Below are 24,413 nucleotides of genomic sequence, written 5' to 3' on the forward strand. Positions count from 1 at the left end.
TTTATTCCCTCAACAAACATTTATGGAGTGCCTACTGCATGCCAGTCGCCAGGCTTGTGGGAGGAGAGGGAATTCAGAAATGTGCAGGAACTGCTTCTGAACAGCCCAGAATACAGACAACCACACCCTGAAGTCCTCAGGAGGCGGATGCCCAGAGCCCAGTCCTGGGGTGATGGCCTCTATTCATGCAGACAAGCAGGACTCCAAAGGGCCTAGCTTGACCCAGAAGGTTCTGGAAAGCCCTTTGCACTCAGCAGCCCCAGCCTTCTCCACTGCCAGCTGCTCCTGGGGGTGAGGACACAGCCACCAGCCCTTCGTGGGACAGTGTCCCTGGGCTCCGACCCGCTCTAATGGCTGCCTTCTCACCTGCCTGGGGCTTGGGCTCTGACACCCCGATTATCCCACAGCAGCAGCCACGGTGACAACAGTAACAATAATTTACTGAGCAGAAACTATCAGAAATCTTACAGCTCCTGACCTATGCCCTCCTCGGTACCCACGGTAACCAGTAGCCAGCCTGGGTCTCCCCACCCCCGAGTACTGCTCCCTGCACAGTGAGCCCCACTGCCACCCTGCTCCCTGGGCATGCCTGCTGATGAGTGCTCCCGGACCGGGACATGCCAGCTCTCCTACCTCACAGCAGCCCCCTGATGTTCAAAGATTTGACAATCAGGATTTTGACTATTTGGAAGAGAGGCCCCCAACTCCAAGATGTGGGATATGTAACCAGTGGTACAAATCTCAGCAGACACTGGTGAGTTGGGGTGAGGCAGTAGCCAGAATGAGTGTGGGCAGGGAGATGACTAGATAAAGGGGGGCTAGGGTGGGGTCCTGATTTCACACAGATGCACACTCCCAACTCACCAAGGAGAAGGGATGGGAGGTTATGCGTGTCTTCCCAAATTGCAGCAAGGCATGGTGGTTTTGTGGGGGACTTGGGACATCATGGGAGGAAGCAGGCGGCCACCAGGGGGAGAGGTGAAGGGGACTCTGGGGTAAGGTGGCAGCATGAGTCAGTGAAGGCAGGGCTGGTGATGACTAGAGGAGTAAGCCATGGGGGCTGCATTCTTGAGTCCCAGGTACACCTGATTGAGTCCGTCATCTGGACTCATGGGCATCAGGAGCCATGAGAAGAATGTTAGGGGCAAAACCATCGAACAGCTTCATTAGATGAAACAAATTAGTAAATGAGGGGTTGCATGGCGGGGATGCTCCAGGAAGGGTTTCCTAGGACAGTGAACGCCAAGGAGTGTGTTCTGTGGAGCACCTCTCCCATGAGACATTCCTTGTGGTCAGCTAAGTTTGAGAAGGTCACTGGGCTTTCTCTTTCCTGTGGGAGCCTCACAACACACAGCACCACATTAAAGGCTCTGAAAAGTCCTGCAGGAGCAAAATCCACTTGACTTGTCTCACCCAGCATTTCCCATACTCGTTTGGCCACAAATTTTTTTAAAAAGTAACCCCATTAATATCCCTTGGAAGAACTCTGATCTACATACACTTTGGGCAGTGCTGATACAGAGAGACTGGCAAGATGACATGTCTCTTGAAGATGCTAGGGGTCTTCTGTGTTGCCCTCCCTCCATCCATCATTTCACAGCAGCCCCTGATCAGACCCCTAGAGCTCTTTGGCCAAACATCCTAGAGATTTTCTCTGCAATCTTAACTCTGTCTTTGCCTGGCCCCGAGCCATGGGAGGATGTGGGGAGGAGACTTACAGGGGCAGGGGCGTTTGAAGGACATGTAATCCTTGGAGCAGAACAGCGGAGCCAGCCTGCCCACGTGCACAGCTCCGACTCCTCGCAGGGAAGGACCCTCCGCTCACCTGCAGAGACACAAACAGGCAGGTGATGGGGGCACCCACGTGGCACCCACTGACCCGGTAGGCTGGGCACTCACATCTGTCCGCTTGGCTGTCAACCTCTGGGGAGAGGATAGTGACTTTGAGAGTATGTGCCCAGTCTGGGTGGGAGCCTGGAGGGCTCTGGGCTGTAGGGTATGGGGGTCCTGGGGCAGGGGTGGGATAAATGTGTGCGGGGGTCTCATTGGTGGGTGGAAGAGGGGAATATCTTTTCTGGATGGACCCTTGAGCATCTTGTAACTGTCAGGGCTGGACGGACCCTTAAAGATCAGCTCAATATCCTCATTTCACACAAGGGGAAACTGAGACCTGGAGGGGGAGAGGGGCTAGTTCAAGGTCTCACAGCTGGCTCTGGAAGGGTGTTCATAGATGCCTAACTCAAACCATATTATTATTATTATTCCAACAATTTTAAGGGGGAGATGCTCCTTTCATTCTCATTTTAGAAACAAGGCAGCTGAGGCTCAGGTTATATAGCTGTCCAAAGTCACAGAGCTTCTAATTACAGGCTGGGACTAGAACCTGGGTGTGTTTGACTGCAAAGCCCACACTGTCAGCCAGCACACTCCCCTAGAAGGCACCTAATATATTAAATTACTGATTCAGAAATAAAGACCCAGAGAATGAAAATGTCTCTTCTCCAATTCCTCCCACACTCCTCTATGAACTTCCAGGTGTGACACCTGGATGTCTGTGCAGCAAAGGAGTGCCAGGTCACTCTAACACCCATTTGCAATGGAGAAAACATTTTCCAAAAGTAACCCATCCTCCCATGCTGCTGAAGATCTGGTTCAGTCTCTCCTGGTGTGTCCCCAGGTGACAGGAGGCTGTGGGCATGGTAGAGTCAGCGGTTCTTATTTCCTAGGGAGTGTGGTCACTTGACCTGCAGACACCAAACTGCACCTTTGGATGGATGCAGAACCCAGCAGATGCTTGCAGGGGAACTGGCAGCTATAAGCAACAGGAAAAGAGCCTGGCCCCTCCAGGTCCCAGGAGGCAGTCAGCTTCCCTGCTCTTGGATGGGAGGGAATGACATCACTGTGGACAGAACTTTTCCGTGAGAGGCAGTTCCAGCAATTCCCGCCCTTGTCTCCTCCAGGGATCCCTTATGTTATATGGTTTTCATCCAAATGGGTCCCATGGTTTGACAGCGCCAATTGGCCAAGCTAAACTAAATTGATTTTTCTATTTAGCAAACAAATCAAATACCTATCTTTGGAGAGCCTGAGCTCAGAAGTCCAACTCCTGAGTGCTAATATCACCTCTGCCACTTCTTGGCAGTGTGACTTTGGGCAAAGCATGTCACCGCCCTGAGTTACAGTGTCTTCTTGGGGAAAGCAGAGTAAAAACCCTTGACCTGCTGTGAGGATGAGGGTTACGTACAGAAAGCCCTGGCACGAGGTGAGTGACTGCAAAATGCCCATTCTGCTGTCCGAGGGGGTGGGAGGGAGGGACCATCACTGCTGCTGACCTGAGGACCTCTCTTCAGGTGGCTTCTTCCAGCTCAGCCTTTCCTGGTGTGAACCCCAGGCTGGCCTGACACCCACTCCCAGTCCCCATGGAAACCAACCTAAGAATTCTGATGCAGGAGGTAAAGGTAGGACTGGTGTGGCAGGCTGCTTGGGGAACTGTGATTTCACACCAGAAAGTTCACAAAGAATCTCAGGGCCCGGGATCTACGCTTTCTAAAAATATGCGTGTGCACGTGTGTTTGTTTCTGCGGGTATGCCCATGTGCACTGTGGCTGCCTGTGAGTCTGGAGGGGACACAAGTGGGCTAACAGGTCATCTCTTGTGCTGCTTTCAGAGAGGTCTTTCTTAAAGGCAAAATGGATCATATCACTCCCTTGATGAAAACCCTTCCATAGCTCCCTGTGCCCTCAGGAAACTGTCCTGGCTTCTGCACCAACCGCCACGGTTACAGGGCTCTGCTCATCTCTCCAGTGAACGGGCAGAGTGTAGGGGCTGAACAAACACATGCTGAATGTACACTTCCTACAGGGCTGTCTGGGTGATGCTGACCACCCCCCTACACTTCAAGCAGTTGTCTCAAAGGTCCTGCTTTTCCTGGAGGCTCCCTGTGCCCCCTCTTTCCTCCCACTGGGCCTTGTGACTCTGAGATGAAGGCTGAGGTTTTGCAGGGTGAAGGGAGGTACGCAATGGGCCTCCCTGGGCAGGGGGCGCCAAGAACCCTTGCATAATGTATGGTTTTCCACGGTCAGTTTGGGTGTTTGGTGGACAATGTGTAAGATCCCAGGTGGCCAGGAGGCTGGTAAGGGACAGGGCAGGTTTGGCCTGGATCTGGTAGACCTTTCCATATACCGAGATGTTCTGGGCACTCAGGCATTCAGGCTCACATTCACCAAACACGTGCCACGTAATGTCCCTGACATCACCGCAACAGGTCCCTTGAAGTGGGTAACATCGTTTTCATTTTGCAGATGAGAAAACTCATAGGCTCTATGACACAACCCAACTCAGGTCACAGAGAAGAGACAGAGGAAGAGCTGTGCAGGGAGGGGCGCTGTCACCCCCACCCCCTCACTGCCCCTCGGTTACTGCCAGGGACACCCCACAGAGGTTTGAAACCCAGGTCACGTCTCCCCGCGCCGGCCTCACTGGGAACCCAGCAACTGAGGCGAGGCGCGTTTCTGCCTGTGACTCATCTCCGACTGGGTTGTCTGGCTGGAAACTGGAGGGCGGGCGGGCGGGCCGGCGGGCTGCGGTACTCCAGGTTCTGAAGTGGCTGAATGGTGGGCGGCAAGTCCACGACACTCCCACTTCGCTTCGTGTCCCTGCTCCTGGAATACGTTGCGACACGAGTGTGGTTATGGGGACCGGCTCCGTACCCGTGGCGGAGGCAGCCAGGTGGCAGCGTGTTGGGGGTGGCCAGCGCATGCGCAGTACAGGCCGGCGGCCGGGAGGGTGAAGCCTCGCCGGGGTCCACGGCGGCCGCGGCAAGGCCGCGCGGTGGCTGGCCCGCCCGACCCGCCACGTCTGCGCAGCGCCTGCTCTGCCGCGGTCACGTGCTGTCAGCCTGCTGGATCTCAAGCCCCCATTTTACAGTTGGGGATCCAGAAACGAGCCTCAGAAATGGGGGTGGGGGCGGGTGTTTATGTAAGACTGGGAACCAGCTGATTTCCCCAATGCCCGAGAACATTCCTTGGCAAGTGCGGTTGAACGTCATTACAGGCATACCTTCAAGATATTGCGGTTTGGTGGTCGGTGAGGCTCCAGACCGCAGCAATAAAGTGAGTCACCCACGAATTCTGGGGTATCCTAGTGCATATAAAAGTTGTTTACATCATACTGTAGGCTAAGTAAGTATGCAGTAGCAGTTTGTCTAAAAAACAATATACACACCTTAATGAAAAAATACTTTATTGCTGAAAACCGTTAACCATCATCGGAGCCTTTCTGAGTGGTAATCTTTTTGCCATAGTAACATCAAAAAAATCACTGATCACAGATCACCACGGCAACTATAACAATGAAAAAGTTTCAAATATTGCAAGAATTGCAGAAATATTACAAAATGTGACGCAGGAGACATGAAGTGAGCAAATGCAGTTGGGAAAATGGCACCGATAGACTTGCTTGAAGCAGGGTTGCGCCAAACCTTCACTGTGTAAAAAACACAGTATCTATAAAGTGCAATAAAAAGAGGTATGCCTGTAAATGTCCGTCACGTGACTGAATGAAGACACGAATGAACTTAGGAGTGGAGGAGAAAGATGTGAGAGAACAGTGGCAGATCTAACCTGGTCCTCACATTAGAAAAGGGATCTAGGTGTGTGGCAGCCTCTGTAGCATGGGGGCCTTCTGTCCCCACACAATATCTGGCTACGTGTGTGCTATACTGGGATGGTCTGGAAGTGGCTGGAGGTTACTGGGTCTCCAGGTTGCCTTAATTTACGTAGAGCAGCCTCCTACTGGATCCCCACTATCACCAAAGCCCAATCTCTAAGACTTGATTTACTGTCTAACTGCATAAACCAGTCCGTTTGCAAACCAGCAAATAGGTCCTGACCAAGGTTGTAGAGAAGCCTGATTCCAGGGCCCAGAAAACACCAAAGAGGGCACAGAAAAGCATTATTACAGCAGTGAAACATGGGACACAACCTCAATGTCCAATAAGAGAGGATAGGCTGAACAAATTTTGACATGCACTTATAATGGAATATTACATAGCCATGAAATCATGCTTTTAAAGAAATGCTTTTAATAACAAAGATTTCCAGTATAATGTTAAGAGGGGAAAGAAAACCTAGATAAGCTGGTTATGGAACTCTGTGTACAACATGATCCTTATTTTGTAAGGAAAAAAGGGGAACATATTCATACATAGAAGAAGATTAGGAAGGAAATAAACTAAAATATTCACAGTCATGTACTGTCTGGGCAGTGCTGGGATTTAGGAGGCTTTTTATGTTCTTTCATATTTTAATGATTTTCCAAATTTTCTACAATGAACATGTATTATTTTTATAATCTGAAAAATCATTAAAATGAGGATTTGAAAAAAACTTTTTGTGCTAATAAAATAAAGAATAATTAAGTGAATAAGTCAGTGATCATTAACTTGCTGGAAGTTTTAAAAGCTAATTTAATTGCCTTTGAACATGTCACTTGTTACTGCAAAGATTTAAAAAAAATTACCTAGTCTCTGAACTTACTGATAAGGTGCTTTATTAACATGTTGGGAAAATAATCTCCACTTTTTAACCTTCATCACATTTTCCCTGGTGCTTGAGCAAGTCCTATTTGTTAAATTTTTGAGGGAAAAGTTTACACCATGAACCTTAATGTTTTATTTTCAGGCAAGCTATACACTTGGTAAAAAAAAATAATAAAAGGCCTGATGTTTGTAAAATACTATATAAGTTGCAAAGCATACTAAGTGCTGGAGCCTGTTCTAGTCTCTGGGGGTATCAGAGTGAGCAAAATGGTTAAAAGTCCCTGCCTTTGGGGAGTTTACATTATATTGACGGGGACAGACGATAAACAAATGAATAAGATATATAAATGTTGGGGGTGATAAGTGCTATGGAGAAAAATGGAGAGAAGAGGGATAGGGAATAAATGGGGGCTGCTCTTTTAAATCAGTTTGATACTGTTTGAATAGAAAAAAAATGAAGGTGTCTCTAAAAATCTCTAGCTTGCATACAATTAACACACAGACATACAGTGATTGAAGGTCTCCATGGAGGAAGCATTTCAACAACTAATTACATATCATCTAAGATACAGTGTGCTAATTATCAATTCTACAAACTCATAAAATTATGATGAGTCATAGTGATGTTTTAAGTTTTCTATACCTAGCCAAATTAGATAGTTCCTAACCTTTCTAAGCCTCAGTGTTCTCATCTATAAAACAGGGACAATTATAGTACCTAAATCAGAGGGCCCTTGTCAGAATCCAAAGAGAAAATGTTTATGCTTGGGAAACAGCATGTGTTCAAGGCCAGTGCATAATGCAGGCGCAGCAAGGCCACTGCGAGGGGGCCATTTGACACTGCCATGTGTTTCCTATATATTATTTCTTCAGTCCTCATAACTGTACCTGGAGGTGTGGAATATTTGTTCCTGTTTTTAAGAGGAAATTGAGGCTCTGCAAGATAAATCTCCTGCCCAAAGTCCCATGCCATAAACCCAGGGAGTCCAGCTCAAGAAGCCGTGCTCTCAGTCACAACTCTACTTTGTGCCCAGGGGCTTCAGAAGCCCTCCTGGCTTCAGTTTCTCCCTTTAGGAGGCCAAGAGCAGACTTGCCACCTTCCCGCCTGTGCTCTGAGCACTTCCAGAGCAAAGGCTTCAGGTAACAGGGCTCTAAGTGCGTCTGATTATTCCCCAAGACTGAAGGAGGTGCCCATACCTCCATCACGTTCCCTATTGGCTGTGTTCCAAATACTGTGAACCAAGAGACAGAAACCTAATTAGTTTCTGATTAACTCCTTTGGGAAGAAGAGGTGAAGATTACGGAAGATGCATGGCTATGACACCCTAGTGGGTGAGTTGGTGGTGAAGTGGGGGGAGGCTACAGAGGAAGAAGAGGAGAAAGCACCGAGAGGCAGCCCATTCTGCCTGTGTCACCAGGTCCCCACCAGGCAACGGGGGGTCAGACCCACTCCTCCCGTTCCCCCCTGTTCTGGGCAGCTGGGGCACAGGTGAGCAGGTCTAACACAGGTATCCACAAACTGGACATTTGTTTTCTTCCCAACAATGCTCCTGGTCACCTGCACCCTCCATGCTACCTCAAGGACTCTAGCATCCTCCTCCAGGCTCTGGGCCTCAATGGCTCGCTTGGCTCTGGGTCTGAAGCCTCAGCTGCACAGACCAGGCAGATCTCTTCCTGGGGACCTTCCTGCTCTGAAGTTCTAACCTCTCAGTCCGCCATGGGCTCAATTTCCTCCTCAGGGGTCATCATTTCGGGGGCCTCATGACTCAGTTGCCTGGACGAACACATCGCAGTCAGCTCAGGATCAGGGTTGGGACCCCTCAGACTTCCCACTGTCTCCTTGCCCTGGTGGCTGCTCCCACTGCTGCTTTCTGCAGCCTGTCTGAACTGTCACCACTGGACTGTCCAAGCCACCTGACTGTCTGACTGCTCCTCAGGGAAAGCAATCCTCCCCAGGCCCCCAAACCCTGGAGTGGAGGGAGATGTGATTCCCTTGCAGAGTGTAAGCGATGCATGGGGAGCCCTCCACTGGGGCAGCAGACATCAGCCAAGGGCAGAAAAAAAAAAAAACAGCTGGTCTGATACAGTCTTTCCCAACCTGGATGGAGATGGAAGGTAGGGTGGGAGGGAGAGGAGAGCCACTGGGAAGCAGAGAGCCCAGGGAGGAGGGATGTCTGAGCAAGGACAGGCCCAGAGGAGAGGGTTTTGCACCCCAGTTAGATCTCAACAGGTTTGGGGGCTTCAAGGGCCTCTTTGGATGGGGGTAGGGGGTCGTGTCCCCACCACCTCAAGGGAATTCACTCTGCCTCAGCATCTACTGGTGCTGAACTTCATAAAATGACACCTGTAGTCAACCTGAATTGAGCACTGGCTGTGCCCCAAGCATGGTGTTAGCACCTCCCCCCACAAGCATCATCTCATTTAATCCTCCCAACCCACCTTCGCCACGTTTCAGACAGGGAAACTGAGGCTCAGAGAAGTTAAGTATCTTGCCTAAGGTCACACAGCTAGGAAGTCAGCCAGCCCACCCTCTGGTTCCAAAGCCTTTAAACATTGTGCTCACAACAGAATCCTGCCTACCTGTCAGCGGAGGAAACTGAGGCACAGGGAGGTGAAGTCACTTGTTCCAGTAGCCCAGTCAGGATGTTTGAGGAGAGTTAGGAGGGACATGCTCAAGGCAAGCGCCCATGGGACTGTGTGAATCAGGACCAAGGACAAAGCTCATGGAGCCCCCGCCTCTCACACCTGTCACTTGTTTCCTCTCTTTCCCAGCCAGAGGCTAGCCAGCCCCCGCTGGCACCGGGCGTGGGATCCTGAGGGCAGCCCTGGGTCCTACGCGCCGCAGCCTCAGGACCGCCCGGCCGGCCGGCCGGATGAGGAGAGAGGAAGGGCCGTGCTAGTCAGCAGGGATGGGGTGGGCACTACCCACTTCCGAGGGCGCTTGGGGAGAGGCGGCTACACCGCTTGGCGCTGCGCAGCCAGCCAGAGCAGCCGCCTCGGACTCAGCCTTGAGTCCCACTTACCGCGCCAGGAAAAGTCTGTCCCAGAGCTGGAGAAGGTGCGGTGGGGACGCCCCCTCTCCCACAGCTGGTGCTGAGACAGGCCAGCGCCGCAGGCACTGAAGCGGGGGCATGGCCCTGGTGACCTGCCCGTCGGAGGGTCAAACTTCCCGGCCCGAAGGTCGGGGGTGGGTTCTAATTTCAAACTCCACAAAGCCTGGAGCCCCTTCCCTCTTGCACCCCGGCCGAAAGTGCGTCCTAGTTTCCCCTTCTTGGGTAGGTTGTTCAGGTGTCCCCGAAACCGAGGGCGCGGGGTCGTGGAGACTGTCTACAAGGGGTAAATGTTCGTCTGGGACTCGAGTCGGGCAAGAATCCGTGAGACCTCTCCTTCCCCGCGGCCCGAGAGCGTGCACAGGGGCAGCCTCCGCCCGCGCGGGTCCCGGAGCCGGGGTCGGCGGGAGAGCGGGGATCCCGTTCGGAGCGCGCTGCGGTTCAGCGCCGGACCGCGCTGAGCGCCCTCGGGTGTGTGCGTGCGCCGGGGCCGCCGCAGAGCGCGGGGGAGGGGGCCAGGACCCCCTCGCCGCCCCTCCCCAGCGCCGCCCCCGGCCCCACGCCCCTTACTCGGCTTGGCTGCCTCGCTCCGCTCCGTGCGCCGCACTGCCGGCTCCAGCTTCGGCTCCAGCTCGGGTTCCCCCTCTGGCTCCGCTCCCGCTCCCGCTCCGGATCCCGCTCGGATGCCGCTAGCGCTCGGGCTCGGGCTCGGGCTCGGGCGTCGCGGGGGGCGCGCCGCTCCGCCTCGGCCTGCTCGGCGCGCAGGGGCGGGGCGGGGCGGGGCGGGGCCCGGCGGAGCCGACCAGATGCCCGCGATACCCGGCCGAGGAGGCGGCGGCGGTGGCGGTGGCGGCGGCCTCCCGGCCCCGGCCCTGCCCTGCCGCAGCCCCGCCCCGCCGCCCGCCGGCCCCGCACCGCCGCCCACGCCACGGCCGCCCGCTCCGGCCGCCCTGCGCCGTGGCTCCAGGGCCTCAGCAGCGCTGGGCCGCCGCCCGGGTCATTCCTGAGCCGGGGGGACGCGGGGGAGGGGGAGGGACCAGCCGCGCCCCTCTGCGCACAGCCAGCCCGACACCCATGCAGCGGCAGGCGGGGCGGCGCGGCCAGGAGGCCGAGAGATGCTGGGAGGCCAGCGCGCCAGCCAGACGTGTGAGGACAGCGTGTGTAGAGAATGACATACAGACAGGCGGGAGCCAGATGGACAGACACACAGACATGTGCAGAGAAGGGTAGACAGACGATATGTGCAGGGAAGGACAGCCAGACATGTTGGTCAGAAACAATCCTGACCAGTAGGGCAGGGGACCCCTGTCACGGCCACTGGGAGGGGCAGACAAGCCTGGGAGGGCCTTCTGCTCCCAGTTGCCAGCCGGTGAGTTCTGGGGTGTGCGAGATGTCAGCTAGGCCCGGCTGAAGCCTTCCCCTCCTGAGCGACCAACTCGTCTATTTCCTTACCCCCTCGCTTAACCCAATGCCCTCTGTATTCCCTATCCCCAAACCTCAGGCACAGAGCTCGGCCCTGGAAGACACATGCCTGCCCCAACGAGTGCCTGGCTCACGGAGGGGCTCCTGGCTTTCAGGAACTGCTCTGTCCCCGCTCTACTTTGGGGCCTCGGACAAGCCCAGTCCATACCCTAGACCTCTCTTTCTTCATTACAATAGAGTTGTTTTTTGCACCCTTGCTAGTGTGGTGCTCTCCAGTTATTTGTGGAATCATTTATTTAATCTCCCCTACTTAACTGGGAGCCCCAGGAGGGAGACCCTTGGGGGCCTGCACTAGTATTCACTGTAAATTTGATGAATGAATTGATGAAATACTTTGTTGATATTTCTCCTAACCTCATTTTGTGGATGGCAGCTAGTAAGTGGTTCTCAAAAATAAACAACGAGCCGCACATGTTGATGATAACCCTTGGGGAAGGTGAGGGGCCATGGGGATAGCATAGGAGAGTAGCGAGGCAGCCATTGGCACTGCGAGGAGAGTGTGGTCAGAGTGAGCTCTGGTGGGGAAGACAAACCTCACTCCATGCCACTGCTGCCAGTCACCGTGCCTCAAGCTTCCCTGGGTGGGTGCAGAGGGACCTGCATGATCTAGAGCCCTGGTGGGTCAGGACGCTTCCTAGCCTCCTTTGGTAACTGCTCATTCTGCCTCCTGCACCATCTACACCATCCCCCTTCCAATCCCAGACCATGGGAGGCGGTGGGACCCAGGCTGAGGGATTCCAGCTCCATCTGGGGCTGTTATAGGGGCATATGTGCTATGTAGGGCATGGAGCCAGAAGAAGGGGAAACATCTCTCAGAGCCCTAAGAAATGGGACACGAGAGGTCCTTTGTCCAACCCCAGACACTTATTTTATGGATGAACAAATAAAAGACTAGCGGAAGGAGGCGACAGGCCAGGGCCAGAGAGTAAGATTGGAGGCGCTATGACTCCCAGGCCAGGGCTGTACCTGCTGCCTAACCTTACTAAAGGTGGCCTTGACCTTCCTGAGAGACACCTGCTGATCCGTGCAGGGTGGGTATTCTGGTGGTTGAGTGGTATTACTTGTAATCTGTCCCCTATGACAAGACTGTTTGTGTATTTTGTGGGGACCTTGTGAAAGGCTCTAGCCCTAAAGAGTTCATACCCTTCCTCCCTCCACTTGAGCACCAGTGGTCTGGCAAATCTGGCTTGTTCTTCACACTGGAACCCAGGACTGCTTTCCACTGGGCATGGTCGTATTGAGTCTAGCTCGGGGGGGGGTTGGCTTATGTCCATTTGCCTATCTATCCATCCACAAATAAATATTAGTGTGGGACACTGGAGAAACATCAAAAGGTGAAAAAAGAACACAAAAAATGGTCACTGTTAATGTTGAGGTTTCCTTTTCTTTGTTTATCTCACAGCTCTCCAAGTGTCCTTCATGGAGTCAGCTTGCTAATTGCCCCTCCTCTTCGATGTCACCCTTTTAATGGCTGCTGAGCATTGCATCACACGGTTGTATTTTATTTAATCAATCCTCTATTGCTAGGTGTTCAGTTCCCAGTTTTTCCCAGTGAACCTCCTCATGGGTAAGTTTGTGCATGTCTGTGCCTGTTCTTGATTTCAATGGGTATATCCGTACATTTTTGAGGCTTTCTTCTGTTTGGGGTCAGACTTGCAGGAGGGGCATTTCCTCGGCAGCAGGGAAGCACAGTGGTGTTTCGGGTCTTCTAGACCAAGAGCAGGGTGGGGAGGCTGGAGGGAGGAGCCTGCGGGAAGTCATGCAGTGTCATCTCAGGACACTGAGGTGTCCCGAAAGAGTCCTCAGGTGCCAGGTGCTAGGGGACTTGCCCTAGAGTGTGCTCTGTGTTACGCCTGTCACTCCTAGGGTATGGCCAACTTACCAATTCTATTACTGTGGGGAATCTTCTGATACTAAGGGTGGAGTAGGGAGGGGAGAGGCTGTCAGGATGGCCTGGGGTCTGGGTGAGACATCTGTCTAAGGAAGGTTACCTCTTGCTAGTATAACCCTTATACAGAATTATGTCAAAAGCATCTCCCCAGCCTTGAATTCTGTTACAAAGCGCCCGGCTCTCCAGATTGCCTTGGTTTTGGGGGTGGGGCGCACACCATGTCCTAAAAAGAGAATGAGATGATGGGGAAGCTTATCCCACCGGCTTTTCAAAGGTTTTTCCTCTTTCCCTCTGATTTTTGCCAACAGCCCCCTGGAACATATTAAGGAAGGTGAAGGAAGAGAAGAGAGCTTGGTTCGTGCTTGGTGGGGGATGGGTTCGCGAGCAGAGCCCTTTCAAGGCCTGGGAGCTGCAGGTGGTGCTGAAGTTGAGGGAGGACGCTGGGGGCAGGGAAGTACCTGTAAAACCTGCAGCAGCGCCTTCTGGAGCTGCTCTCTGGCGAGAGCTTGGACATTTTGTGCTTTCTCCCCTCTTTATGAATGAGGAGACTGAGACCCTCTAAATTTCAGTGATTTTCCAGAGATACACCCCTGGTTAAGCTGCTGAAAGCTGGCTGAAGGATGAAAGGTAAGATTATGAAACACTTTCAAACAGACAGAAAAGATTACCAACTGTCCTTCTAATTGAATGTGAGGTGTTATCTGGCGCATGGTTATCTGTTTATATAGGAGTATGTACCTCTGATGGTCTCTGAGATGTTTTATTGTTTTGTTTATTATTTTATTTATTATTTTGTAAGTTGTGGAAAACTGAATGTATGCTTGGCCGTTGAGATGTAACCATTTGCATTTTTATCAGGTGAGAACAGTTGGTATCTTGTTGGGGGTGTGTGGGCTGAAAGCTGTACTTGTGGCTACACGTTGGATTCTACTTTGAATTGTGTACATCTTATTGGTTTCATCATTAAGCAATGAGTTAAATGAAATCTTTGACATGTGTTCATCTTATGGCTGTATAACCCTCATGATTTTATCCTTTAAAAAAGGTATCGTTTAACAGTAGTAAGCTTGGGATTTCATCCAGTTGGGTCTGTTTTAACATCAGCGCTTAGTCTTTAATTGGAGACATCAGGGTCTCGGGCCCCCAGGAGAGAGAGAAATTAGTGTGGGCTGGGTCAGTCCTAGAGGGCTTTCTGGAAGAGGGGGCTTTGAGGGGGTGGGGAAGGATTTAGAGAGGGATGCCTGAAGATAGAAAGCTTTCTAGGATGGAGGGAAGGGACTGAGGTCAGGAAGCAGTATGGAGGCTAGTGAAGAGGCCGGCCTGGATGAAGGATGGGCTCTGGGGCACCAGGTACCAGACGGAGGGTGGAGGTGAGGTTCCAGATAAAGGAAGCTGCATCTGATGCTGTGCAGCGAGAGCCACCGTAGACTCTTGAGGGAGGAAGGGACTTAATGAAATGGACATGTTAAGAAGGCTGGTCTCTGAGTTCCTAAACCCTTCTGGGAGTTGAATATGCCATCGCCACCCCTTTTTCTGGGTGGAGGGCTGGGGCAGACTGTTGCTCCCTGTCTCCTGTTAGGAGGGAAGCCACCCTTCCAGGACCCTGAGAGAGTCTCCAGGTAATAAAGTGTAAAAGGCAGCCCCTCCTGTCTTATCCACAGAGGCCCAAGTGGGGGCGCCTATTTCTGGACCTGCTCAGACATTTGTATTCAGGGTAGAGCTCATTTCAGGGTGAGCTGGCTGAGGGGTGAGCAGGGTCTGCATGCAGACCGTCTGCTTCTGCTCCCAGCCCCATCATGACATGTCCTCCTAGACATTATTTATTGCATTATTTAATTCTATCCTCTCAATATCCCATAGAGGGGGACAATAGCATCTCCATTTTTTTCATGTGCAGCAAGGTTTATGGAGGTCAAGGTACTTGTTCAAGGTCACATAGCTCATTAGGGGCAGAACCCAGATTTGTGCCCATGCCTGCTTCACTTCAAAACAAGTAAAGCCAAAATAGATATGGTCTCTTTTTTGTGGGGCTTACTGCCTAGAGGTGGCAGAAACTAGCCAAGGAGTCACAGAGATAACTGTCAAGTTACCATGATGAGACATACCACAAGTTTGGGGAACACGTGAATGAGTGCTACGGGAGGTCTGACTTGTCGAGGTGTGGGATGAGGCAGGAGAAGTGGGCAGGGGCCAGGACTGCTTTTGATCTTAGGAGCAGTGGAAGGCATAAGAATGTCTTAAACAATATTGGAGGAGTGGTGGTGGCATAATCAGACCTGTGTATTGAAAAGACAGCTTAGTTGGTACTGGAGTGATGGCTGGGGGCAAGACAGAATGGAGGCAGGGAGGCTGGAGAGGTGGTGATCACACTAGCCCAGGAGAGAAGTGATGGTGGCCCTGGAGATGGAGAGAGATGGACTGGTTGGAGATAACATATTGAAGGTAAAATCAGTAACTTGGTGATGTCTCGGGAATGGGCGTTGAGGGAGTGGGTAGAATCAAGGATGATGCCTAGGTTTCTGGCATGTGAGATGGATGATGTTGCCATTCACTGGAAGGGGATCAAGTTTGGGAAAGAAGACTATGAGTTTAATTTTGTATATGTTGAATTTCAGGAGTCGCTGGCAGGCAGCACAACCCTGTCCGCAAAAATGACCTAAGGACTGAATGCTAGGCTTAGCCATGCAGGCAACAGAATTGATTGATCCATCCATCTGTCCATTTATCCATCTATCCATCCACTCATCTCTCCTCCTATGAATCTATGTATCCTTCCTCCCATGCTCCTATTGTCTGTCCATCTATCCTCCCACTTATCCACTGGTCTCACCTCCTATTTTCCAATCCATTCATCCATCCCTCCCTCCATCCATCCGTCCCTCCCTCCCTCCCCTTGAACATGTCTCGGTGGTATTAAGGGGACATGAAGAAAGAAGTATTGATTTGTGCTTGGTCGGGGGTAGAGGCAGAGGCAGCTCAGAGGTGGTGCTGAAATAGAGGGAGGAAGCTCAGGGGATGAGAGAATATCTGTAAAACCCAAAGCAGCTCCTTCTGAGCTGTTCTCTGCTGAGAGCTTGGAGAATTTTGTGCTTTGTCCCCACTGGGCAGATGAGGAACTGAGGTCCTCTGAATTTAAGTACCTTTCTAGAGATGCACCCCTGTTTAAGCTGTGTCAGGTAAAATGATGAAGCACGTTAAAACAGGCAGAAAAGGGGGTGGCTATAGCTCAGTGGTAGAGTGCATGCTTAGCATGCATGAGGTCCTGGCTTCAGTCTCCAACACCTCCATTAAAAAATAATAAACAAACAAACAAACAAACCTAATTAACTCCCCTTGCAAACCTTTTTTTTTTTAATAGGCAGAAAAGATTACCAGGTGTCCTTCTAATATTAGAGGTGTTACCTGGCACGTGGTTATCTATTTCTATAGGAGTTTGTACCTTTCATGGTCTCTAAGCTGTTTTATTGTTTTGCAAGTTGTAGAAAACTATTGTGATGGAAACTATTCCTGTCCATTGAGATGCAAATTAATTTAATCAGGTAAGATCTGTTGACATCTTGTTGGGGTGGATGGGCTAAATGCTGTACTTGTGGCTGCACTTTGGCTTCTACTTTGAATTGTGTATATCTTAATGGTTCCCTCATTAATGAGTTAAATGAAGTTTTTGACATCCATCCATCTATCCAACGTTCCTCTCATCTCTCCACCTCCATATCCTCCCACACCCCAACTTATTCTTTCTCCTAGTCATTTATCCAACCAACTCCAGTTTATTCACCCATCTACTCATGTTGGGGGAGAATATGTTCTTGCCACGCGCAGGGAAGAATTCAAGAGCAAGGCGTGGTTAACGTGAAAGTAAGTTTATTTAGAGAGATACACACTCCACGGACAGAGTGCGGTCTGTCTCTCTCAGAAGGGAAAACGGCTTAGGAGATACACACTCCATAGGCAGAATGTGGGCCATCTCAGAAAGGTGAGAGGCAGAGAAGCTGAGAGGTGTCGGGTGTTTAGTTTAAAGTAAAAGTAGATACACACCCCATAGACAGAGTGCGGACCATCTCAGAAGGTGAGAGAGCAGCGGAGCGAGCGCGACCACGAGCTGTGGCGTTGTTAGGTTTTATGGGCTCGGTAATCTCACATGCTAATGGGTGGGAGGATTATTCCAACGACTTTGGGGAAGGGGCGAGGATTTCCAGGAAACCGCCCCCCACCCACATTTTGACCTTTGTGGTCAGCCAGGGGAACTCTCGTGGCACCTTTGGGTGTGCCAGGAGGCTCAAGTTCTGCTGAAAGTCGAATATTCTGCCATCTTGGTTCTAACCAGTTTGTCCTGTCCTCAATTGCTGTGTCACTCCTTCAGTGGCTGTGCCCTGCCACTTCACTCATCCGTTTACTCCATCTGCATTTGTCCGTTCATGCATCCCAAACATACTTACTGATGCTACTACAGGCCCAACACTCTATTGTGTGCTGGTGAAAAAAATGATGTGGAAAATTAGGTCTCTGTTCTTAAGGAGCCCACAATCTGTCAGGGGAGGCAGATGTATAAACCAATGGTCACAGGATAATATGTTTTCTGGGCCAGACACGCACAGAGAAAGGACACTTAACCCCATCTGAGGAGGTTAGAAAGTCTGGTTTGAGGTTGTGCTCCTTGAATTGAGCTTAAAGTTTAAGATTTCGCCAGTTGGACAGGATTGGGTGATGTTCCAGGAGAGAGAATAACTTGTGTGCACAATGGTGGTGTAGCTGTTGAAAGACCAGGTGATTCCAGGGACGGGAGTAATTTGGAATGTTGGTAGCATAGTTGAGTGTGATGACTGGTTTGTTATGAGAGAAGATTGGAATGGTGGGTCTGGAGTGTTTTCCACACTAGCAATTGATTCTCGAACTCTCCAGACACCAAATGGATGTCCAACAACTCAATTCAATTCTGCAACTACCCGGAGTTAGCACAGACTGTACCATTTAAAGGCGCAGTACTGCAAGACTGCCCCCCACTTTAGATATCAGTTGCAAAGCTACCCTTTGGGGATAAATAGAGGGTTCCCATGATCCCCTCCTTGGGTTCAACAGTTTGCTAGAATGGCTCACAGAACTCAGGGAAGCACTTTACTTATGTTTACCAGTTTCTTATGAGGGGTACAACTCAGGAACAGCCAGTGGGGAGAGATATATAGGGCCAGGCGTGAGGATGGGGAGCAGTGTGTGAAGCTTCTGTGACCCCTCTGGGGGCACCACCCTCCTGGTACCTCCATGTGTTCACCTACCAGGAAGCTCATCAAGTCTCATTATTCAAGGGTTTAATACAGCTTAATGTCCAGCCCCCAGCTCCCTCCATCCCTTTCCCATAGGTCATTGGGTAGGACTGAAAGTTCCAACCCTGTAATAACTTGGTATTCCTGGTGATCGTAGCCATTCTAAGGCTGTGTGGGGACCCCACCCTAAGTCACCTTATTAGCATAATTCAGGTGGGATCAAAAGGTTTGGTATGATTATCAAAAGACACTCCTATCACTTAGGAAGTTTCAAGAGTCTTAGGAGCTTGATTCAAAAACCAAGTATTATAACAAAAGATGCTCCTATCACCCTTCACACTCAGGAAATTATGTGGGTTTTACTTGCTCTGTGTCAGGAACACAGGACAAAGACCAAATATATTTCTAATTTTACAATTTTACCACAGCAGGTCATAAAGGCCTTGAATGACAGGCTAAGTAAAGTCTTGAATAATAGGCTGAGAGCCTTGGGGGCCATGTAAGGGCTTTAAAGAGGGAGTGACATGGTCAGGGATGTGTTTTAGAAAGATCTCTCTGGCTGCCTTGTAGAAGATGGGGTGGGATCTATACGTGCGGAGGGGATCAAATCGTCCAGTCTCTGTAGAATGGGGTGCTCTTAATCCAGCCCCTGAGTTTGGCCTGAGCCTAAGCCAATTCTCATTCCACTTATCCTGCCAAGGCTGAAGTCGAGGCAGCCAGGCTGAGGGTTGTGGCACGAGGAAGAGATACGAGTTCTCCATTTTTTACGATGGCAGGCAGTAGCCCCTACCAAGGACTTCAGTCTCATGTTGGTCCCTGTCCCACTTTAGGGCTGCCGTGGACTTTCATGAATTGCTCATTGGCTTGTTTGTCAAGGTCTCGAGGAAGGATCTCAGTTCCATGCCCCACTTCTCTGCCTCTACAATTTGCATCCACAAAACCCATTAACTTCCTAGCAGTCACGCCATGAAGTTTCCTCTGGTCCCATGAAATCTCCATCCCACCAGGGTTGCTAGTGACATCTGACAGTGTTTAGTCCAGGTAGGGCTGCTACAGAGAGCCGAACATGGCCCCAGCCCTCAAAAAGTTTGAAAAAGGGGTGAAAGATTGATCAGTTGGTCCCATTGATCTGAACCATGAAACACTAGCTTGTGGAAAGGGAAACATCTCAGGCTGCAGAGTTGGGTGGACTTAGGTTTGTGTCTTTGCTCTACCACTCACTGAATTGTGCCCTTAGGGAATTCACTTGACTTCCTCTGAGCTTCAATTTCTTCATATGGAGAAGGGGAAAAATAATGTTTACCTATCTTAGTTTAGATCTTTTTGGATAGCAACTATTGCAACTAATGGGAACCAACTTGAACCATTTTAAGCAAAAAAGAAGGGTTTACTAGAACCCAAGTCTGGGCTTTGTGAGGTCCTGGAATGGGGAACTAGAGAAGCAGATGGGAAACCACTCTGCCTCTTGTCTCTGCACCTCTCTGCTCAGTCTTCTAATTCTTCTCACCCTACGAATCCTCTTTCTCTATTATTCCATAAAAAAGTCCACACTGCAGCTGAGGAGTGAGTTCACAGCAGCCATAACTGACCTAACTGACCCTCTTTCAGCCTTAAGTCCACATTCCCAAGAGAAAATCTGATTGCCTGAGCTGCATTAGGTGTTCAGGTCTGATCCAAGTGACTGTGACCAATAGGGCAGGGCCATATAGCACAAACATGGCAGCTAGTGGACATTTGTGTAAGTAGAAATTAGTTTAAAAAAATAGAGGTATAGTTGATTTATAATATTACTTTCAGATGTACAACATAGTGATTCAAAATTCATATAGATTATATTCCATTTAAAAATATAAAAATTAACTATATTACCTGTGTTATACAATATATCCTGGCTGCTTTTTAGGAGTGTGTTCTTTTTTAATGTTTTAAGTTGAAGTATAGTTGATTTACAATATTACATAAATTTTAGGTGTACAACATAATGATTCATGATTTTTAAATGTTATAGTCCACTTATAGTTATAAAATATTGGCTGTATTCTCTGTGCTGTACAGTATATCCTTGTAGCTTATTTATGTAAATGTAGTAGTTTGCCCCTCTTTATCCCCTACCCATATCTTGCCTGTCTTTTGTCTACCCACTGGTAACCATGAATTTGTTCTCAATATCTGTGAGTCTGTTTCTGTTTTGTTATATTCTTTCATTTGCTTTATTTTTAAGATTCTGTATGTAAATGATAACATACAGTATTTTTTTTTTTCTGCCTGACTTATTTCACTAAGCATAATACCCTCCAGGTCCATCTATGTTGTTGCAAATGGCAGAATTTCATTCTTTTTTATAGCTGAGTAACAATCCATTACATATGTGTGTATATATATCTCTGTCTCTGTCTATCGTCTGTCTGTCTATCTATATACCTACCTGCCTACCTACCTACCACATCTTCTCTATCCATTCAACTGTTGATGGACACTTAGGTTGCTTCCATGTCTTGACTATTATAAATAAGGCTGCTATGAACATTGGGAGGCATGTATCTTTTCAAATTAGTGTTTCTGTTTTCTTTTCTTTGGTTATATACCTAGGAGTGGAATTGATGGATCATATGGTAGTTTTATTTTTAGTTTTTTAAAGGACCCTCCATACTGTTTTCCTTAGTGGCTACACCAATTTACATTCCCACCAACAGTGTGTGAGGGTTCCCTTTTCTCCACATCCTTGCCAATGTTGTTATTTGTGGTCTTTTTGAGGATAGCCATTACGACATGTGAGGCAATATCTCATTGTGCTTTTGATTTGCATTTCCTGATGGTTAGCAGTGTTGACCATCTTTTCATGTGCCTGTTGACCATCTGTATGTCTTTGGAAAATATCTATTCAGATCTTCTGCCCACTTTTTAATTGAGTTGTTTGTTTTTTTGATATTGAGTTGTATGAACTGTTTATATATTTTGGATATTAACTCCTTTTTGGTCATATCACTTGCAAATATTTTCTTCCATTCAGTAGGTTGTCTTTTTGTTTTGTATATGGTTTCCTTTGCTGTGCAAAAGCTTTTAACTTTAATTAGGTCCCATTTGTTTATTTTTTATTTTGTTTTCTTTGTCTTAGGAGACAGATCCAAAAAAATTGCTATGATTTATGTCAAAGAGTGTTCTACTTATGTTTTCTTCTGGGAGTCTTATAATTTTCAGTCTTATATTTATTCTTATTTATTTTTTAATGAAGGTACTGGGGACTGAATCCGAGACCTTATGCATGCTAAACATGCACTCTACCATTTGAGCAATAACCCCACTGCCATCTTACATTTAGATCTTTAATCCATTTTGAGTTTATTTTTGTATATGGTGTGAGAAAATGTTTTAGTTTCATTCTTTTACATGTTGCTGTCCAGTTTTCCCAGCACCACTTATTGAAGATACTGTCTTTTCCTCATTGTGTATTCTTGCCTCCTTTGTCATAGATTAATTGACTATAAGTGTATGGGTCTTTTTCTGGGCTCTCTATTCTGTTTCATTGAACTTTGTATCTGTTTTTATGTCAGTGCCATACTATTATGATTATTGTAGCTTTGTAGTATAATCTGAAGTCAGGGAGCGTGATACCTCCAGCTCTATTTTCCTTTCTCAAGATTGTTTAGGGGTCTTTTTTGGTTCTATATAAATTTTAGGATGTTTTTGTTCTAGTTCTGTGAAAAATGCCACTGGTATTATGATAGAGATTGCATTGAATCTATAGATTGCCTTGGGTAGTATGGTCATTTTAACAATATTAATTTTCCCAGTCCATGAACACAGTACCTGCAATTTTACCAAATTATTCATGCATCAGCTCTAGTAGTGTTTTGGCAGCACCTTTAGGATTATCTGTGTATAGTGTCAGCGTCATATCATCTACCAACAGTGATAATTTTACTTCTTCCTTTCTAATTTGGATTCCTTTTATTTCTTTTTCTTGTCTGATTGCTGTGGCTAGGACTTCCAATAATACTATTTTGAATAAAAGTGGTGAGAGTTGGCATCCTTGTCTTATTCCTTATCTTAGAGGAAGTGCTTTTAGCTTTTCATCACTAAATGTGATGTTAGCTCTGGGCTTATCATACATGGCCTTTATTATGTTGAAGTATGTTTCCTCTATAGCCACATTGTAGAAAGCTTTTTTTAGTCATAACTGGATGTTGAATTTTGTAAAAAGCTTTTTCTGCATCTATTGAAATGATCATATGATTTTTATTTTTTAATGTTAATGTGGCTTATCACACTGACTGATTTGTGGATTTTGAACTATCTTTGCATCCCTGGGATAAATCCCTATTGATTATGGTGTATGATCCTTTTAATGTATTGTTGGATTCAGTTTGCTAATATTTTGTTAATGATTTTTTCATCTATGTTTATCAGTAATATTGGCCTGTAATTTGTATGTGTGTGTGTGTGTGCACGCGCGTGTGATACCTTTGTTTGTTTTTAGTATCATCGTGATTCTGGCCTCTTAGAATTAATTCAGAAGCATTCCTTCCTCTGCAATTTTTGGGGAATAGTTTGAGAAGGCTAAGTGTTAACTCTTGTAAATGTTTGGTAAAATATACCTGTGAAGCCATCTGGTTCTGGACTTTTGTTTGCTGGGAGGTTTTTTTTTTAAATTGCTGTTTCATTTTCATTACTGGTAATTGGGCTGTTCATATTTTCTGTTTCTTCTTGGTTCAGTCTTGAGAGATTGTATATTTCTAGAAATTTGTCCATTTCTTCTAAGTTGTCTACTTTATTGGCATATAGTTGTTCATAGTAATCTCTCATGATCCTTTGTGTTTCTGTGATGTTGATTGTAACTTCTTTTTCATTTCTAATTTTATTGAGTTTTATTTATTGATTTTATTGGGGTCTATCTCTTTTTTTCTCAATGAGTCTGGCTAAATGTTTACCAATTTTATTTTTCTTTTCAAATAACCAGCTCTTAATTTCATTGACCATTTCTATCATATATTTTTTAAAATCTATTTCATTTATTTCTGCTCTGATCTTTATGATTTCTTTCCATCTATTAACTTTGGAATTTATTCTTCTTATTGAGTTCCTTTAGGTGAAAGATAAGTTGTTTATTTGAGATTTTTATTGTTTCCTGAGGTAGGCTTGTATCAGTATAAACTTTTCTCTTAAAACTGCTCATGCTGTGTACCATAGATTTTGGATCATTGTGTTTTCATTTTCATTTGTCTCCAGGTATTTTTAAATTTCTTCTTTGATTTCTTCAGTGATCTGTTGGTTGTTTAGTAGCTTTTTATTTAACCTCCACATATTTGTGTTTTTTGCAGTTTTTTTTTTCTTGTAGTTGATTTCTAGTCTCATAGTGTTGTGGTCAGAAAAGATTCTTGATATGATTTCAATTTTCTTAAATTTACCAAGACTTTTTTTGGTGGCCTAGCATGTGCTCTATTCTGGAGGATGTTCCATGTGCATTTGAAAAAAAATGTGTATTCTGCTGCTTTTGGATGGAACATCCTATGTATATAAGTCCAGATGGCCTTATGTATCATTTAAGGCCAGTGTTTCCTTATTGATATTCTGTCTGAATAATCTGTCCATTGATATAAGCGGAGTGTTAAACTCCTCTACTATTGTGTTACTGTCAGTTTTTCCCTTTATGACTATTAATATTTGCTCTATGTATATATGTGCTACTATGTTGGGTGCATATGTATTTACAGATGTTATATCTTGAATTGATCCTTTGATTGTTATATAATCCTTGTCGCTTCCTTGTCACTTGTTACAATCTTTGTTTTAAAGTCAATTTTGTATGATATAAGTATTGCTACCCCAATTTTCTTTTGATTTACATTTGCATGGAATACTTTTTTCCATTCCCTCACTTTCTTTCTGTGTGTGTCTTTAGATCTGAAGTGAGTCTCTTGTAGGCAGCATATATATGGGTCTTGTTTTTGTATTCATTCTGCCACTCTGTCTTTTGATTAGAGTATTTAGCCCACTTATATTTAAAGTAATTATTGATAGGTCTGTATTTATTGCTATTTTGTTAATTGTTTTGGGACTGTTTTTGTAGTCCTTTTTTGCTCCTTTTTTCTTCTTTTGTTCTCTTCCCTTGTGATTTGATGACTCTCTTTGGTGTTTATTTAGATTCTTTTCTCTTTTGTGTGTGTGAATCTATTATAGATTTTTGGTTTGTG

The 24,413-nt window shown here is 47.4% G+C and overlaps 1 protein-coding gene across 1 annotated transcript in view; it reads right to left on the minus strand.

Annotated features, from left to right (window-relative positions):
• The window catches only part of BEAN1 (brain expressed associated with NEDD4 1), a 37,221-nt gene extending 26,925 nt beyond the window's left edge, over positions 1-10,296 (minus strand). The window contains exons 1-2 of the mRNA XM_074370630.1: positions 10,159-10,296; positions 1,719-1,825 (exon numbers count right to left, since the gene is read on the minus strand). Coding sequence (XP_074226731.1) covers positions 1,719-1,743 — 25 coding nt within the window. The 5' untranslated portion in view covers positions 1,744-1,825; positions 10,159-10,296. The remainder of the gene's footprint in view (positions 1-1,718; positions 1,826-10,158) is intronic.
• Positions 10,297-24,413: the final 14,117 nt, after the last annotated feature.

This window comes from Camelus bactrianus, chromosome 9, assembly GCF_048773025.1.
Source record: "Camelus bactrianus isolate YW-2024 breed Bactrian camel chromosome 9, ASM4877302v1, whole genome shotgun sequence".
Classification (NCBI taxonomy): domain Eukaryota; kingdom Metazoa; phylum Chordata; class Mammalia; order Artiodactyla; family Camelidae; genus Camelus; species Camelus bactrianus.